This window comes from Mustela putorius, unplaced genomic scaffold, assembly GCF_011764305.1.
Source record: "Mustela putorius furo isolate JIRA1106 unplaced genomic scaffold, ASM1176430v1.1 tig00001130_pilon_pilon_pilon, whole genome shotgun sequence".
Lineage (NCBI taxonomy): Eukaryota > Metazoa > Chordata > Mammalia > Carnivora > Mustelidae > Mustela > Mustela putorius.
In genome coordinates this window covers 2208785-2227334 of record NW_025421584.1, presented here as the reverse complement: position 1 = coordinate 2227334, position 18550 = coordinate 2208785, and the positions used below count along the sequence as shown (strand labels likewise).

The window sequence follows — 18550 nt, the reverse complement described above, 5'->3', positions numbered from 1 at the left end:
TATCCCATTTTTAAATTGGCCACTTCCCTTTCCCCGTTCTCTCCTCTTTCATCCTTCCCTGTCCCTCTCTCCTTCCTTCCTTCTCCCTGTGTGTATATACATGTCTTTGTGTGGACGCAGGTTTTTATTTTTCCTAGACAGACTTCTCGGGTAGAAATTGCTGGGTCATGTAGTAAGTTTCTGTTTACCTTTTTACGGACCTGATGAAATGCATCATTCTCCATATCTTCTACAGTATATTCTTAGAGTCTTTTTGATAAAAATGTCATTCTTAGAGTCATTCTGGTGTGAATGAAATAATACCTCATGGATTAACATACGGTTATCTACACTAGTGATATCCTCTCCTGTTTTATTGGCTGTGTGTATATTTTCTTTGGAGAAACATCCATTCAGAGCACCCTCACTGTCCCTTTTGGGTTGTCTTATTATGTGGTGTAAGAGATCATATATTCTGAACACAAGTTCTTTATCAATCTTGCTTTTTAAAAATCCAATTGACAATCTCTGTTGAGTGGAGTGTTTAGTTAATTCAGATTTAGTTTTGATATATTTGTTTCTACACTTCCCATTTTGCTTTTTCTTTCCTGGTTTTCTCAAATCTCAAGAGATCCTTCTCTGTTCCTCCTTTTTTGAGTTACATCTTAGTGATTGATCTAGGTATGACTGTGTGCATCTTGTCAGTCTACTCTAATTCTGGTCAAATGTGGGAACTTTGTTTCAGTAGATCTCATTTTCTTCTCTGTGCTCCTAGTGTCATATGTTATATCTGTGCATGTTACAGCAGCTCAACAATACAGTGACATAACTAGTGCTTTATAGACTCTTCTTTCCACAGTCTTTCTCTGGGAATGTCATTTATTTTTGCCTTTGTTTTTTTAAGAATAGTTTTGCTGGATATAGAATACCTGGTTGCCTTTTTTTAAAATCTGTAATCATTTAGATTATGTTATGCCATAGACTCCTAGCTTCCATTATTTTTTTGTAAGAAGTCAGCTGTTAATCATAATTTTGGTCTCCTTTTGTGATAGGTTGGTTTTTTTCTCTTGCAGATTTCAAGGTTTTGTGTTCATTTGTTTATCCTTGATTTTAGCAGCTTGACCCCATGATGACACGTTTAGGTGTGGATGTCCTTGTCTATTTCCTGGTTGGGATTTACTGGGCTTCATGGATCTGCAGATTATGTTTTCATCAAATTTAAGCAATTTTTGGCAATTACTTCTGCAAATATATTTATTAATCCTTTTCTGTCTTCCTTTTGGGGATCTCCTTATTGTTGATCTGGTCTCAGGCTTTGTTCATTTTCTTTATTGTTTTTTTTTTTTTTCTACCTCTCTGCTTGAGATTGAGTAATTTCTGTTGATTCTTCAAGTTCACTGATTCTCCTGTCATCTCAAATCAGTTGAATTTTCCATTGCAGGTACTGTATTTTTAAGCTGTAAGTTCCCATTCAATTCTTTAATTTACTTTGTATTTTTTTTTAATTTTAATTTTTAAAGGTTTATTTGACAGAGAGATCATAAGTAGGCATATAGACAGGCAGAGAGAGAGGGGGAAGCAGGCTCCCTGCTGAGCAGAGGGCCCAATGTGGGCCTCGTTCCCAGGATCCTGAGATCATGACCTGAGCTGAAGGTAGAGGCTTAACCCACTGAGCCACCCAGGCACCCCTGTATCTTTTTATTGAGACTCTTCATGTGTTGTGTCATTTTCATCATGGTTTTCAGCACTATTTCCATTAGTCTTTGACCATGTCCATGTAGCTGCTTTTAAATCTTTGCTGAATCTACCATCTGGAAATACTTAGATGGTTTCTCCTTAATGCTTTTTGTAGTAAGGGTCACCTTTCTTGTCTCTTTGTTTTATAATCTTGTTGAATTTCAGGTAATGTAGCAATTAGGGGTTCTGATTTCCACCCCAGTGGGTTGTCTTGTTCTGCTTAATAACTTGCCTCCAGTAAATTTATGAAGTCTGTCTCTCCTGCAGTGTGCAGCCATTGATGTCTCTGTTCATTTCTTAAATTTTTAAGTCTTGCTTCCTACATGTTGCTGCTGTGCCTGCATCCTTTCACATTTAGCCAACGATTGGGCAGATGTTGTGTGCAGACCCCATTATTCATGCTTTCTCCTCTGCTGATGGATCTGTGTGGGCTTCTAAGTCCATTCAACACTTGGGTCATTTTCAAGGCTGCCTGGTTTTTGCTAACAAGCTTTTTGCTTCTTTGCGTATATGTGCATGGCTTGGCAACCATGGGTATGTGGGTGGCTTGAACCAGCTTCAGTTTCAACTGCATGCCTTGGGTAAACGTGGAGCTTCTGTGGAGTGCTTATCACATTCAGATGGCTCTCTGACCTCTCAGAGCTTACAGTTAAGTACCTTGCTACTGTTACCTTGTTTCCCCTAAACAGCATTGCAACCTCAGGCTAGAGAACCCTGTCTGCTTAGCATGGAGGCCACCTCTTTGACTCACTCTGCCTCAGGTCAGGCAAGTCCCTTCTCTAAGTGACAGGTTTCTGGCATGGGAACTGAGAGCACAGCACAGACTCACACAACTCCAATCAAACTTCAGTAATTTTCATGAATAAACACTTCTTAGTTTGTTGTAAGTCCTCAGAGTCTTTATTATTATTCAGATTTATAGCCCCAGAGCGGCGAGCTGAGCGGAGGCCCCGCCGCCCCGCCGCCCCGCCGCCCCGCCGCCCCGCCGCCCCGCCGCCCCGCCGCCCCGCCGCCCCGCCGCCCCGCCGCCCCGCCGCCCCGCCGCGGCAAGCAGAGCAGAGGCCCCGCGGCCCCACGGCCCCGCCCTCCCGCCGCCCCGGGGGCCGCCCCGCCGCCCCGTAGGCCCCCTGCCCCGTCGCCCCGGAGCGGGGAGCCGAGCGGAGGCCCTGCCACACTAAGATCTGTGAGGCTTGAGCCTCGCACGTGTGCTTTGGGCACCCTTAGTGGCTGCCCTTTATGCGCAGGCGCAGCCACGCCGGATTCAGAGGTGCGCAAGCGCATTTGTGCTTGGCGTCCTAGTTACCGTTGTTAGGTGCTCCAAGATTCCTAACTGTTGCGTGGTGGGTTCGGCTTATCTCTAGCACTGGTGTTGGTGTCTAGAAGCGGCGAAGAGCCAAGCGGAAGGTGAAGTGGTGGTAAAGCCTCTAGGCTTTGCAATGAAGAAGTTTTTTTTTTTTTTTTTTTTTTTTTTTTTTTTTTTTTTTTTTTTTTTTTTTTTTTTATAAAACATATATTTTATCCCCAGGGGTACAGGTCTGTGAATCACCAGGTTTACACACTTCACAGCACTCACCAAATCACATACCCTCCCCAATGTCCATAATCCCACCCCCTTCTCCCAAACCCCCTCCCCCCGGCAACCCTCAGTTTGTTTTGTGAGATTAAGAGTCACTTATGGTTTGTCTCCCTCCCAATCCCATCTTGTTTCATTTATTCTTCTACCCACTTAAGCCTCCATGTTGCATCACCACTTCCTCATATCAGGGAGATCATATGATAGTTGTCTTTCTCTGCTTGACTTATTTCACTAAGCATGATACGCTCTAGTTCCATCCATGTTGTTGCAAATGGCAAGATTTCATTTCTTTTGATGGCTGCATAGTATTCCATTGTGTATATATACCACATCTTCTTGATCCATTCATCTGTTGATGGACATCTAGGTTCTTTCCATAGTTTGGCTATTGTGGACATTGCTGCTATAAACATTCGGGTGCATGTGTCCCTTTGGATCACTACATTTGTATCTTTAGGGTAAATACCCAATAGTGCAATTGCTGGATCATAGGGCAGTTCTATTTTCAACATTTTGAGGAACCTCCATGCTGTTTTCCAGAGTGGCTGCACCAGCTTGCATTCCCACCAACAGTTTTTTTGTTTTCAGAGTGCGAAGATGTGCTCATCCCCGACCTCTGACATCGAGGGGATGAATGACTTGAGGGCATCGGTTCACAAGGAGGAAGTCACGGAGACCCAGCCCCGGTATAACATCCGCCGGAAAGAGCTCAAAAAGATCCACAAAGTTGCTCTCCTGGGTGATATAAGGAATATGGAGCAGTTGCTACTGCATGGGAAGAACGTGAATAAAAGAGACAAGAGGAAAAGGTAATAGGCATTAAGGGCCTGCTTAGCCAGAGGGGGTCATTTTGTGTTTATGTAGTGAACTTAGACTGACCCCGCCCCTCCCAGAGGAAATTACTTGCAAAGCCTAGATAGATACAAGGGCAGGTCAGACCAGGTGAAGACATCCAATCAGTGGGATGCGCATATATCTACTAGGGTAAATTGAAATTCAGTTGGCCATCCGTATATTTACTAGGGTAAATTGAAATTCATTTGGCCACACAGAGAAAGCCCGGGCAGTTTTCTCTGTGTGTTGCAGACCTAGCATGATTGTGCAGTTTTCTATGTGTATCACAATCTCATTGCCCACCTGTGTATAGCCCGGCTAAATGACCTCTAGAAAAGTCTGTGAGGCTGGGAGGGTTCCTCTCTTTGCAAGAGACAGCCCTGAGCGGTCAGTTTGATTCTCGATGCTTGGCGCGAAATAAAGCATTGCTTGACCTTCGCTTTGTATCAGTCTCATTCCTTTGATTATGGGATTGTCCGGGAACAAACAATGAGCACTGAGCCAGTATCAGGATTTCTGGGAAAAGCCTCTGGAGGTAAGATCATGGGATCCTGTCTATCTGATTGTGGAGCTCCAGGGTATGGCCCACCGGGAAGGAGCTGGAGCAGCCATGCTCCCCAGGGCTAGAGTGGATGCGGGGACGCCCCTTCCCTCCACTGGTAGGTCGCCAGGGAGTTCAAGTCCCTATAAGCAGTCAGGGGGTTTGAGTCCCCCTAAGCTGTCACCAGGTGTTCGAGTCCCCCTAGGCAGCCAGGGGGTTCGAGTCCCCCTAGGCTGTCAGGGGTTTCGAGTCCCCCTAGAAAATCCCCACCTGTGGCAGGACCACTGGGCCTGCAGTTGTCTTTGTCTTGTGTTTTTTTTTTTTTTTTTTTTTTTGTTGTTGTTGTTGTTGTCTGTTGTGTTGTTTGCTGTGTTTGAAAAAATGGGGCAAGCAGAGAATGAGGGGACTCTGACTTTTAATGGGTATAACTGGAGCCGACTGTGGTTAGTCTAACTCGAGACAGAGACTTTAAGGAATATTCCCAAGCAGCTGCTGAAACTCTCTTTGTTTTGGGGCAGTTCCTGTCTTCTATGGCCCGATGTGGACTGCCTAGCCCCTCCCCCTTGCTGGCAGGAGAGCATGGCATCTGAAGTGGAGTGGGCCCAGGTGGAACATGAAATATGTTAAGAAAGAGGTTACTAAACTGATGGTTAATTGTCTGTCTCAGGGTCTTAATGGGTAATTGTTAAAGTAGCTCTCAAAGTCTTTGGTATCCTGAAACTGAAAACTTGAAGGTTTGCTTGAATGACAAATGGAATTAAATTTGTTGTACATCTAGGTCTTAACCAAATGGGATAAAATGCTAGAGCGTTGGTTGCTGGAACTGTTTTGTGCTTTTGAAATCTGTACTTAACTGATTCATAAATTTGCCTTCTAAGAATTCTCTTGTAAAATGACTTCCGCCTTAAAGGAAATTCATATGGGTAGACTTTCAGGACAAATACAGGTCTTTGATATGTTAAAATCCTGGAACTAAAATGGGTAAGAATTGCCAGAAATAAAAGCTGCATTCAGACTAAACCAGAATTAGTAACATGGGACTAGATGAACTGAAAGATTGTAATGTTGTATCTCTTGATGTTTTGTCTTATTTTAAACATTACTGGTTCTGTAGTGTTTGCTCTTCCAGGCTTGTTAAACTTTTTCTTAAGTTATCTGTAACTTACAGAGATGTCAAAGTAGTCATTTGTAAACAAATCAAGGTATTCAACTCTTTCTCTCTATCTGAACCCTCTGAAACCGAAAGGTCGCAGCAAGTATTCTTTCTTCCATGGCAATCAGTCATTTGCATAAGTTCAGTAAGAATTGGTTCTCCTTGTAACAAGACACCATTGGAAACACTGGTTATTTTACCAAGGCTTTGACTGGAATGTCATATTTGAAAAGATTCAGCTATGACTAGACAGCTTAAAGGAACTAAGGTGGACTTTATAAAACCTGGAGCTTGAAAGCCCTTTGGTACTGTTGGCCTGATACCTTGCTTAGAGAGTTCCCAGCAGCCTCCCCAGGCGAGTAAAGGATATAACTTCCTGGCAGAGGCAGGAACCTCAGGATACTTTGGGTACCTCAGGAAGAGGAATTCGCCCAAATCGAGAGGTATTGCAGGCATGTCTGATGGCAAGTACGTGGCTTGGCTTCTGGCCTGGAGAGGCTACTATAAGTTCAACCTAGAGATTCCTTATGAGAAGTTCCGGCAAAGCAGATTCTAAAAGATTTATATGATCACTCACTGTTCTTGCAGAGCTTATGCAAGTAATTAGGCCAAGTTTGTTAAAACTGGACTTGTTTTTCAAATAAATTAGTCCTGATTTGGTTACCTCTGGAAATGAGGGTTATTTTAGGGAGAAAAATTATGTTTTAATAATACACCTTTATGGATGTTAAATTCTACATTTGATTGTCTTTAAATGCTTGTTTACCTAAGCTAGACAACCTGAGGTAAAGATCAGGGAAGTTGCATGATAGCTTGTTTAGATGATCTTGCTTTTGCCAGTCAGTCAGCTGCAGATATAGGGAGGAAACTTCAGAAAATTGAAGGATTTGAAGGGAAGAATGTGACTGAGTGAGTAGGACTAGTAGAAAAGGTGTTTAACAACAGGGATGCACAGGAGGAAGGTTTTGGCCTTACAATCTGGCAGGTAGGGGATGGTAAATGGAAGGAAAAGCCTAAGCACAGAGAAGGCAGGCAGGAAGACGTAGATTCAGATCAGTGTGCTTACTGTAAGGAAAAAGGGCATTGGGCTAGGGAGTGCCCCGAATGGTAGATGGCCATGCTGGCCTCCAGAGACTGAAGGGGCTGTGGTTCAGAGCCCCTCCCCGAACCTCAGGTAAAAACTGAAGTGGAGGGGAAATCAATTGAAACCTATGGGAAAGCTATCTGAAGAGGAAGTCTCGGTACAAGGGGTGAATGGCATAGAAAGACATAAATGTACAACTGTGCAGATGTCTGTTTCAGCTGTAGATTATACCTTCTTTACGAGCCAGTCTCAGAACCAGAGGAGACAAGAGAAGGGAGCCTTCTCCAAACCCTACAGGAAACAATGGGGCCTAATCCCTATGCCCTCCTCTCCCTCATGGGCCCCCAAAGAACTGTTTATACCATCTTAGATCTCAAAGATGCATATTTCTGCATATCTTTAGCAAGGGAGTCTCAGCCCCTTCTTTGCTTTTGAGTGGCCCAATCCACAGGAAGGATTTCAAGGCCAACTCACATGGACAGGACTTCCCCAAGGGTTCAAGAATTCACCCACTATCTTCAGCGAGGCCCTACATGAGGATTTGCATGAGTATAGAACCTCTAACCTGGGAGTCACTCTGTTACAGTATGTTGATAACTTGCTAATAGCCACTGAGGACTATGAGTCATGTTCGTGGGGATGAGAGCTCTCTTACAGATTCTGCAGGAAAAGGGTATTGGGTGTCAGCAAAGAAAGCACAGCTCTGTCAGAGCCATGCTACTTATCTAGGCTTTGATCTCCACGAGGGAGTGCGTTCACTGTCTGAGTCCAGGAAACAGGTGATCACCCAATACCCCTGCCCCACCACGTCCCAACAAGTGAGGGAGTTTCTTGGGATGGTGGGCTACTGTAGGCTGTGGATACTGCAGTCTATGGAGATTGCCTGACCTCTCTATGAACTGGCAAAAGGGGGGCTCACTATGACAGAGTGGACGGCTGAGGCAGAAGGAGCATCTTGGGAATTACAAACAGCCTTACTGAGTGCCCCAGCATTGGCCATCCCAGAAGCCCTTCCAGTTGTATGTGGATGAAAAAGCAGAGGTGGCCAAAGGAGTTTTGACCCAGACTCTGGAGGCTTGGCAAAGGCCAGTAGCCTATCTTAGCAAGAAACTAGATCCAGTAGCAGCTGGGTTCCCCCTTGCATCTGCAGAATTGCTGCCATGGCCCTCCTGGTCAAGGATGCAAGTAAAATCTCATCTTGGGTCAAAATCTCATCTTGACCACCACCCACACTACCAAAGGCCTTCTCCAGAATCCACCAGACCGATGAGTGATGAATACCCAAGTGACAGGGTATCAGGGCCTCCTCCTCAACGAAACAAGAGTGAGCTTCCGGCCCCCAGTGGTGCTAAATCCAGCCACGCTGCTGCCAGTAGAGCTGGCTCACCACCTACATGACTGCGGGGACGTCCTAACCCGAGTCACAGAAGTAAGGCCGGCCCTCAGAGACATTCACCTTCTGGATGCAGAGGTGACTGTTCACGGATGGGAGTAGTTACATGGTCAATGGAGAAAGGGATGCAGGGGCTGCGGTGGTTTCCCCTGAGCAGGAACTCTGGACAGCAGCCCTGCCACATGGAACATCGGTGCAAAAAGCGGAGCTGATTGCACTGCTGATGGCCAAAGGTAAAACTGCCAACATCTATATGGACAGCAGGTATGCCTTTGCTACTCTCCATATACATGGGGCTATTCATAAAGAAAGGAGCCTATTAACAGCAGAAGGAAAAAGAATTAAAAACAGAGAAGTAGTACTGGCTCTCCTCCAAGCTATTTGGGACTCAAAAGAGGTGGCCGTTATGCACTGCCCAGGACACTAAAAGGGGACTGGTCTGATTTCAAAAGGAAACCAATTAGCAGATCAACCTGCAAAGCAAGCACCCCCAAAAAACAGTGCAGGAGCTGGTTACACTTCTGGCTCCAGCCCTACCAGAAAAACTGAACTATTCAGAAGATTTAAAGTATTTAAAAAAATGGCCTAAGTTAGACCATGAGGGGAATTGGGCTAAGACTAAAACAGGAAAGTTAATTCTTACTCGGAGACTAGGTAAGAACTTAGTAGGCCAGATAAATCAGGGTACTCATTTGAGGACATGAAAACTTAAGGAGCTTATAGGCAAGCAGTTCCAGGTTTCTAAATTAGGGCGTATGTTTCAGGATGTAGTTGATGGATGTGCTAAATGCCAGGGAGTAAATGCAGGAGGAACTAGAATGGGAAGAGGGAAAAGAGAAAGAGGTAAGGAACCAGGAATTTTTTTTAATGTTATCATTTTTTAAATTTATTTTTTATTTCTTTTCAGCATAATAGTATTTATTGTTTTTGCACCACACCCAGTGCTCCATGCAATCTGTGCCCTCTATAACACCCACTACCTGGTACCCAGCCTCTAACCCCCCTGCCACTTCAGATTGTTTTTTAGAGTCCATAGTGTCTCATGGTTCAACTCCCCTTCCAATTTTCCCCAACTCCCTTCTCCTCTCCATCTCTCCATGTCCTCCATGATATTTGTTATGCTCCACAAATAAGTGAAACCATATGATAATTGACTCTCTGAGCTTGACTTATTTCACTCAGCATAATCTCTTCCAGTCCCGGCCATGTTGCTACAAAAGTTAGGTATTCATCCTTTCTGATGGAGGCATCATACTCCATAGTGTATATGGACCACATCTTCCTTATCCATTCATCCATTGAAGGGCATCTTGGTTTTTTTCACAGTTTGGCAGCCGTGGCCATTGTTGCTATGAACATTGGGGTACAGATGGCCCTTCTTTTCACTACATATGTATCTTTGGGGTAAATACCCTCCTGTCACCGAGGGCACTTGGTGGTCTTCCCTCCTGAGGCTGGGCAGCAAGGGGTCTAGCGCCCAGGCTGGCTGAGCTACAAAACAAAATCCTCAGCTGCCTTTGGACCCACTCATAAGTCCCCATATAGGCCACTTGAGAGACAGCTTTGATATGACTGAACCACATTTCAATAGTGACAGAAAAGAAATGAAGTATACACAGTATTTTACTTTATTTTTTAAGATTTTATTATTGACAGAGACACAGAGGGAGCGAATACAGCAGAGGGAGTGGAAGAGGTGGAAGCAGCCCCCCACCCCCAGCAGAAAGCCCGATGGGGGGCTTGATCTTAGGACCCTGACATCAGGACCTGAACCCAAGGCAGATGCTGAATGACTGAGCCACCCAGGCACCTCCAGTATTTTATTTTTAATGGACATCTTTTTATACGATAATGTTATAAAAAAAGTCTAATCCCATAATAGATCAACTTCTGGGCTACAAATTTTTTCGATAAAATCCAATATATAATTTTTATCTGTGTCCACTTTGTATGTATGTTATTTACTGAATGGCTGTCAAAAGAAATTTTGAATTGGGAAGATGGTTCTGTTTGTGATTAGGAAGACGTATTTCTCAAAATGTGTACTCTTCCTGTATTTATTGACATTCCATAAAGCAAATAAAATCATCATGGTTTTAAGAATTTTGTGTTACTCCTGCTCTCTTTTATCATTGTGATGACATTAAGAAATTTTTTGGAATCACTAGAGTGTACACCTGAAAGTAATGTAACACTGCATGTTAACTTGAATTAAAATAAAAACTTAAATTTTTATAAGTAGACAGATATACCCTTCCAGATATCAAAATGTATCTTAAATTTCCACAAATTACACAGTTACTAATGGCTGAAAGGATAGATGAATGAATGGGGCAGAAAAGAAAATGCCAAACACCCCAATATGGTGACATTTCATATTAGTAGGAAAAGGTGAATCATTCATAAATGGTGAAGAAAGATCTGCTATTTATTTATTTATAATGGTATTAAATACTAATATTGATAATTGGTAATTTTTGATTTTCATATGATCTATAAATCTAATAAAATGAAAAAAATAATTTCATTTATTATTTAATATAATGTATATGAAAATATATAATATATAAACATGATATATTTATGTATAAGATATATAAAATATATTATTTCATATATAAAATATATATAAAATACATAATGTACAAAAATAAAACTGTTCCTGTTTATTTGAATCCTTAGCTTCCTTTGGCTTAAAGTTTCTTGAAAATCAGAGTGAAGAATTACTTAAAAAGAATTCTTCGTTATTTTAGTCCTCTTTTCCCATAATGCTTTCAAGAACTAAAATTTATTTAAATGCCAACCATGTGACTAGAACTGCAGTAGAGCTGTTGTATGTATATAACATTATGACATGTAACGTAAGGCACATTGATTGTGTGATGCCCCACCATTTTGTATACCAAAAAGAAATCTTAAAAAATTCTGCCAATTATAGTTTTAAGACATTTTGAATTATAAATCACATTCCAATGTCAGAGATACTAAAAGGTGACAAAATGAGCCTCCTAGAATCATTGATATGTAGTATTCTTGTGAATTTTTAAAACATATCTGAGAAGTAGGCATGATTGTATCACTTTACCTAATGGGATTTGTACAGTAGTAGCAATAGTAATAGTCATAATAATAATATGTAACAAACTTTGCATAGATCCTCATTTAAGCATGGTGACGAAGTCTCATGAGATACCTATTCTTTATTTTTATTAGTTTTTAGTAATCTCTGTAGCCAACATGAGGCTTGAATTCATGATCCTTGAGATCAAGAGTCACATGACCTTCAAAGTGAGCAAGGCAGGGAACATGAGCTAACTGTTTTTATCTCCATTATTTGATGAGGAAATTGAGGATAAGGCTGAGCCATAACTACTAAGTTTAAATCCTATTAAGTAGGTTGAGCTGAATCCTGAGGTCTTGCTCTACCTAGTCAGATAGCCTGCTCTTTTATTAGTATGGTGAATGATCACTAATAATTGTTGTACTTTCTTCAAAAGAAAATGAAATCTTTGTTTTTGAGTCAAAGGAATAAGATGCTATTTAATGTTTACAATTACATGAATTAATTGCATGTTTTGAAATTGTGCACTATAATTTCCTAAAACATTCTTTCACTTTCATAGGACGCCTCTCCATCTGGCCTGTACCATCGGCCATGCTGACATGGTAGATTTTCTTGTAGAGAGGAAATGCAAGCTTGACCTCTATGATGGAGACTATAGGACTCCTCTAATGAAGGTGTGTGGTAGCAGCTGTGTCTGCCTGAGATGGATTTGATTTAATTACTTAGAATGAAAATTTATTGCAATTAAATGTAACTAATTGGTTGTAGCATGCTTGCTTTAAATTCCCAGAATTTACACTCTGTTTCTTGGGATACTACTGACAGGCTGTACAATACCAGGAAGAGGCATGTGTAACTACTCTTTTAGAACATGGGGCGAATCCAGATCTTACAGATAAGTTTGGCAATACTGCCCTCCACTATGCTGTTGCTGGTGAGAACACGTCAATAGTAGAGAAGCTGATTTTATACCATGCAAATATTGAAGCAAGAAACAAGGTATGTCAACATTATTTATAAAGTATTTGAAATTTTAAAACACACACACACACACACACACATATATATATATATATATATATATATTTTTTTTTTTTTTTTAGCTACAAAACATTTATTTACATATTTATTCATATATGTAATAAATAATAAATACTGAATTCTATACATCAAGTCCTGCAAGTCCTGTCACCAGGGAAACAACTCCAAAGCCAGGGCAGGGAGGACTAGAGAACGATGAAGCCCACGGAAAGGGCAGAGTTCTGTTTCCCAGCCGCCCTTCCATCCCAGAAGGAGAATCTTCCCATTAGTGCTTGGGAGTGGATGGTGGGCTCAGAGCCCACAAAGGCTTGAAGGCCTGAGGGGAGTGAGGTGATGATGGAGGCTGGGTGCTGCTGGGAAGGGGTGGGAGACCATGACCCAGTGGGGTAACTTGGGTGAGTGCGAGTGGGAGGAGAAAGCAGCAGGTTGCAGGCCCCAGGCACTCCAAGCCCCAAGGTTCTGAAGATGAGGGCAAGGGGATCGGGTCCTGACATCCTCCAGGGGCATCTACTTGTGCTCATAGCCACTCTGCCTGCCATGTCCCGCACTGGGGTCTCCCATTTCACAGAGTAGTTCCTGCTCAGCATTGTGTAGGTCCTCAGGGGGTAGTAGCTGTGCATGGGGAGTCGAGGGGGACCGCACTCACTCTTCCATTTGTTATTTCTTTGGCATGTCTTACCTCCTACCACTGCCCTTAAGGAAGCACTGTTGATTGACATAGATAGGGTCAATTTTTCATGTGTAGAAGCTCGAGCATTCCCTGAATGAAAATATTTTTAAATAACTTAATTGTCTAAGATTTCACTTTATTTTTATTTTTTAATTTTTTTTCTTGAGCTTACTTTTTGGAAATACATTTTTTTAGGGACTGTAAAGAAAGAAAGCAGGAAGAAAGCAATTACGCAGACTTATGAGGAGAGAAGCATGTTATTCACATAGCAAGAATTTTTCTGTCTTGACTGCTAACCCAAGTAGTAATTCTGAGTAATTTTACATGGAATATGCCTTATTCTGCTCTAAGACCATGATCTAGTTATAGGGATAGGGAAGTGATCTATGTTTCTAAGATTCAGTTGATATTAATACTAGTCTTTGATACATTTTCATTCTTAAATGCAGCAATTATCTACAATTGATTATAGTTATTAAGTTTTTGTTGACCCAAGTGTTGGTTTTCTTCAAGTTTTGAAAGAGGCCATCTTTGGCTAACAGTGCTGTAAACTGTCAAGTCAGTTATTCGAAGTTTTAAGATTTCACTTTAATGAACTTTTTTTTAAAGAAAGATCTTATGTATTTGAGAGAGAACATGAGAGTGAACACACAGGAGTAGGGAGGAAGGGCATAGGGAGAGGGAAAAGTAGGGGAGCCTGATGCAGGCCCGGATCCCAGGACCCCAAGAACAGGACCTGAGCCAAAGGCAGACACTTAACTGACTGATCCACCCAGATGCCCCACAGCTGCTCTTTTAATTCAGAGTCCATCTCCTTAGTGACCCATTTGGAGCAAGAGCACTTTATGTTGACATCTGGGATCCTGATACCATTAATAGAAGAGAATCAAGCATGTTGGTATAACCTGGAGAAAAGCTTCACCTTTACTGGAAAGCTCTCAACACTGTATCCCTGAAATTCTAATTCTGAAATGTTAATGTTTGCGATGAAAGTATTGTCAAATGGGGATAAGCAAATTTAAACCGATTTCTTTTGCGCTAGAGATAATGTGCAGTTCTGTAATATTTCTTAAACATCGAGGATCATTGAATCTTTCTATTGAGGCACAATCCTCACCTTCCAGCAAGTATATGTTCTTTGGAATATAATTTAAGAAACACTACTCCGGAGATAATCCTTTAGGCTGTTAACTCAGTAAAAATACTTTCAGCTTTTACAGCTATGTTTTAGAGTTTGGAGATACAGAGATAAAATATAGTCCTTTCCCTCAAGAAGCTCTTGGTTTCGATGGGTGCAATAAAATAAGTGGAGTATACAGTGGTAAATGCTGTGATAGAAGCCGAGATTCTTGGAACCGGTCAATGTTTGAAGTAAGATTTGGAGAATGACTACAGTTAATCTGTTGAAGAGGTGGAGGAGGGCTATTTAACTTAATTTAATTTATTTTATTTTTTTCAAAAATATTTATTTATTTGAGAGAGTGAGAGTGGGAGAGAGACGTGAGCAGAGGGGTGGGACAGAGGGAGAAGGAGAAGCTGACTCCCCACTGAGGCTGGATCCCAGAACCCTGGGCTCAGGACCTGAGCTGAAGGCAGACCCTCAGATTGAGCTGCCCAGGTCCCCTGAGGAGGGCTATTGCCAAGAGAAGGAGCAGCTGGTGAAAGAGGGGGGTGGGGGCGGGGGGGAGGGTAGCGGCGGTGTGAGGGGGTGGGGAAGACTGAGGGCTGGGGAAGGTGGGGGGTTGAGAGTAATTATGTATGTGTTTAAGGTTAGAGGATCCTTTATAGGTTTTAAAATTCAGTATGGAAATATGTAATTTTGTAAATTATAAATTATTTTCACACTTTCACAGGTCGAATTCACACCGTTTTTACTTGCTGTAAATGAAAACAACCACAAAATGGTGGACTTGTTAATTAGAGAAAAAGCAGATGTACATGTGGTTGATAAGTTTAAAAGGTACAGTAGTTGTTTTTTTTTTAACCTTATATTGTTCTAGGGTGGTAATAATTAAGTCAGAAAGATTAACTTAATAAGAAGAGGATTAATTTATAATTACATAGTGAAAAATGTCGACATGTCACCAGTTAGGCAGAAATCAATTATTCTGATGGGACAACATGAAGAACAGTATACACAAAATTTATATTCTTTCATATTATTGAGTGATGTAATCTGCAGTCCTTTTTTTCTGCCATATGACTTTATGTTAGCTAAAAGGTTTTCAGTTTAGTTTTATTATAAAGTGTGGACTCCTTTTATTCTATGACACAATATTAAACTTCTTAACCCTTTTATAGTATTTTTTAGAAACTTCTACTTCATATACATTTTCCTTAAAAGATGCATATTAAACATAAATAGGAGTTGTTTTATCTTTTGGATGACTCCTTGCTTTAAATTTTTTTGTAAAGAATACTGATGTTAGATGACCCCTAAGTGATTATTAATTACTATTACCAGATAGGGTGAGCTTATCATCCTTTTTCATTATATATATATATACATATATATATATATATATGTATATATATATAGTTTCCATTGGTAAGGGTAGAAGGATGAAATATAACTTTAATTGAATAGATTTTTCTTTTTGTGAAGACAAATCATAGGTTGATGATAAAGAGAAAAGAGATGGACTCTAGATAGACACAAGACTAGGTTTAATTCCTTTCCTACTTGCTGGGTATGTGACTCTGGAAACATTACTTATCATCATCAGATACGTTCTCTGATATGCAAAGGAGGATAATATATCCTTCAAGGGTTGTTGTGCGCAAATAATATCTTATATATATAGTATTTAATTTAGTGCCTAACCATGCTTATTTTAGTACCATTAACTGCAACTATGACTCTTTTATTACTGTTAGTATGAATGCTGTTATTTTAAGCCTGCAAGTAGATTTTTTGTTTTTTTATTTTTAAAGATTTTATTTTTTTGAGAGAGAGAGAGAGAGAGGGAGGGAGGGAGCATGAGCAGGGGAAGGGTTTAGAGCAGGGAACCAGATGTGGGGCTCACTTCTAGGACCCCAAGTTCATGACTGAGCTGAAGGCAGACGTTTAAATGACTGAGCCAGCCAAACACCCCTGCAAATAACTGTTTTTTAAAAGATTTTATTTATTTATTTGACAGAGATCACAAGTAGCCAGAGAGGCAGGCAGAGAGGGAGGGAAGGTAGGCTCCACACTGAGCGGAGAGACCAATGTGGGGCTTGATCCCAGGACCCTAAGATCATGACCTGAGCTGAAGGCAGAAGCTTAACCCACTGAGCCACCCAGGCACCCCTGCAAATAACTTTTTATACAGACCTGTCCTCTAGAAGGCTTGGAAGTACACTGAATCAGCTTAAGGAAAAAAATGGGGAATTCTTTTTTAAAATCTTCACTTATTCAGTTAAGTGACCTCAGCATAGTTTGTTGTTTATCAAATGACTTTAAACTATCAACTTCTACTATCATACCCAGGTGGGACAAGAGGCTTATTTTTTGTCTTTTAATTTTAGCCATGGAGGTAATTTACAAAAATAAACACTTGAAGTTGTTAATGGTCAATTCTGTACTGACAGGAAAGATATTAACCTGGTAAAGTATATGAAATTTGCTGTTTAGATAACCCTAAGTTCCTAAGGGTGAAGTTATGTCTCTGTTATTTTAGAACAGCCCTCATGCTTGCTGCACCTTCTAAATCTCCAGATATAGTCAGGCTTCTTCTTCAGCAAGGTGTTAATACCTCTTCTCGAGATGAACGTGGATGGACGGCAAGAGACTATAATGTTTTTAATCGATCTGATGGGTAAGTGTTTACATTAAAATGTTAGTTATTACTAATATTACTAAAGTTAAGTTTAAAATAATTGAACTCTTAGTTCTTATGTAACAGATGGGAGTTCGTAGTTTGATTACAGCAATTTTGGGGCTGCAGTGAGTTAGCCCATGTCACTTGCCAGAAACCAAGACAAAGGCTAGACTAGTCAGCATTAGAAATGAGTGCAGGATTTTTTTTTATCTCAGGACTATTGAGACCTTTATCTTTAGGGATCCTAACTGTATCTGTTTCATTCCAAGGATAACTGTATGCATGGGGTACAAAGAATGTTACATTTGTGTGTTTACTCCTTCCTGCCTCCCTCCCTTCCTCCCTCTCCTCCCTCCCTCTCCTCCTTTCCTTTCTATGTAGATTTCAGTTATAATTATTTCAGAGAGGGGCAGAGTAGGGACAGAGGAAGAAGCAGATTTCCTGCTGAGCAGGAAGCCTGATGTGGGGCTCAATCCCAGGACCCCAAGACTGTGACCCGAGCTGAATGCAGATGCTTAACCAAGTGCCAAGTGAGCCACCTAGGTGCCCCATCATCACCACCCCCCCCCCCAACTAGTTACTTGGGTCCTGAGATGCTCAGTTTAGTAGAAAATCCTATCCTTTCCCTTGACGGTTATCTCCTATTCTTTCCCCTTTGAATTTTCCAAGAACCTAAGGAGTTCCCTAAGACCAAAGAGACCACCCTCTTTCTCAAGTCATTTGGAAGGAAAAAAGGACATTCTTATCATTCCCTCGTTTCCTTTGATTCTATTGCTGCAATATTGCTGTGTGGTGCCATGGTGACTCAGTTGGTTAAGCGACTGTCTTTGGCTCAGGTCATGATCCTGAGGTCCCAGGATTGAGTCCCACAGGTGGGCTCCCTGCTCAGAGGGGAGTCTGCTTCTCCTTCTGACCCTCCCCTCTCTCATGTTCTCTCTCTCCCTCTCTCATTCTCTCTCTCAAATAAATAAATAAATAAATAAATAAATATCTTAAAAAAAGAAAGAAAGAAAAAAAAAGAATTAATTTTTTGAAAGAGAGAGAGCAAGAACATGAGCATGAGCAGGGGGAGGGTTTGAGTAGGGAGCCAGATTTGGGGCTCAATTCCAGGACCCCAAGATCATGATGGAGCTGAAGGCAGACACTTAAAGGACTGAGCCACCCTGGCACCCCTGCAAATAACTTTGTATACAGACCTGTTCTCTAGAAGGCAATTTTCCCCCCTGCAGTCTGGTTATGATTGACCTTTGCTCCCAGGAAGCCCTTGCTGATCCACATTCCCCAGTCTTCATGGTGACCCACAATGAGACTTCAAAGTTACAACATTTTTTAGTTTACGACATATGCTTATATGCTCAGCTGCTATTCCAAGGCACCAGCACCCTGTTCTGGCTGCCAGGCCCCCAGCTTTAGCCATACGCACCCTTCCCTTCACACTCAAAAGCCTTACGTGAAGCCCATATGTTAGTGCAGACTTTCATAATGAAGTACCGCTTGAGGATTTTGCTTGTCTATCCTGCTAGCAGATGATAGTTGGGACCCTTCTAAGCTGTTCAAGAAGTTTAAATAATGCTACAGGAAGAGCCTGGACTTTCCCTTCCCCTTTGTTACTAGGCCTGTATCTCAAGCCTGATTTAAATCCCGCAGAGCGCCTTTTCTTATGAGATGATGAAAG

The 18550-nt window shown here is 41.5% G+C and overlaps 1 protein-coding gene across 1 annotated transcript; it reads left to right on the top strand.

Annotated features, from left to right (window-relative positions):
* The first annotated feature begins 3889 nt into the window (after nt 1-3889).
* Nucleotides 3890-16876, top strand: LOC106003433 (putative ankyrin repeat domain-containing protein 20A5). Its single transcript, XM_045087405.1, has 5 exons — nt 3890-4101; nt 11921-12035; nt 12187-12360; nt 14926-15032; nt 16735-16876. Exons 1-5 carry the CDS (start codon nt 3890-3892, stop codon nt 16874-16876), a joined length of 750 nt encoding a protein of 249 aa, XP_044943340.1.
* Nucleotides 16877-18550: the final 1674 nt, after the last annotated feature.

Excerpts from the sequence above, each read along its gene's own strand:
- LOC106003433 (XM_045087405.1), top strand. The coding sequence starts at position 3,890 with ATGTGCTCATCCCCGACCTCTGACATCGAGGGGATGAATGACTTGAGG. Across the intron at positions 12,036-12,186 it reads ATAGGACTCCTCTAATGAAG|GCTGTACAATACCAGGAAGA; the intron begins GTGTGTGGTAGC and ends TACTACTGACAG. Across the intron at positions 12,361-14,925 it reads ATATTGAAGCAAGAAACAAG|GTCGAATTCACACCGTTTTT; the intron begins GTATGTCAACAT and ends ACACTTTCACAG.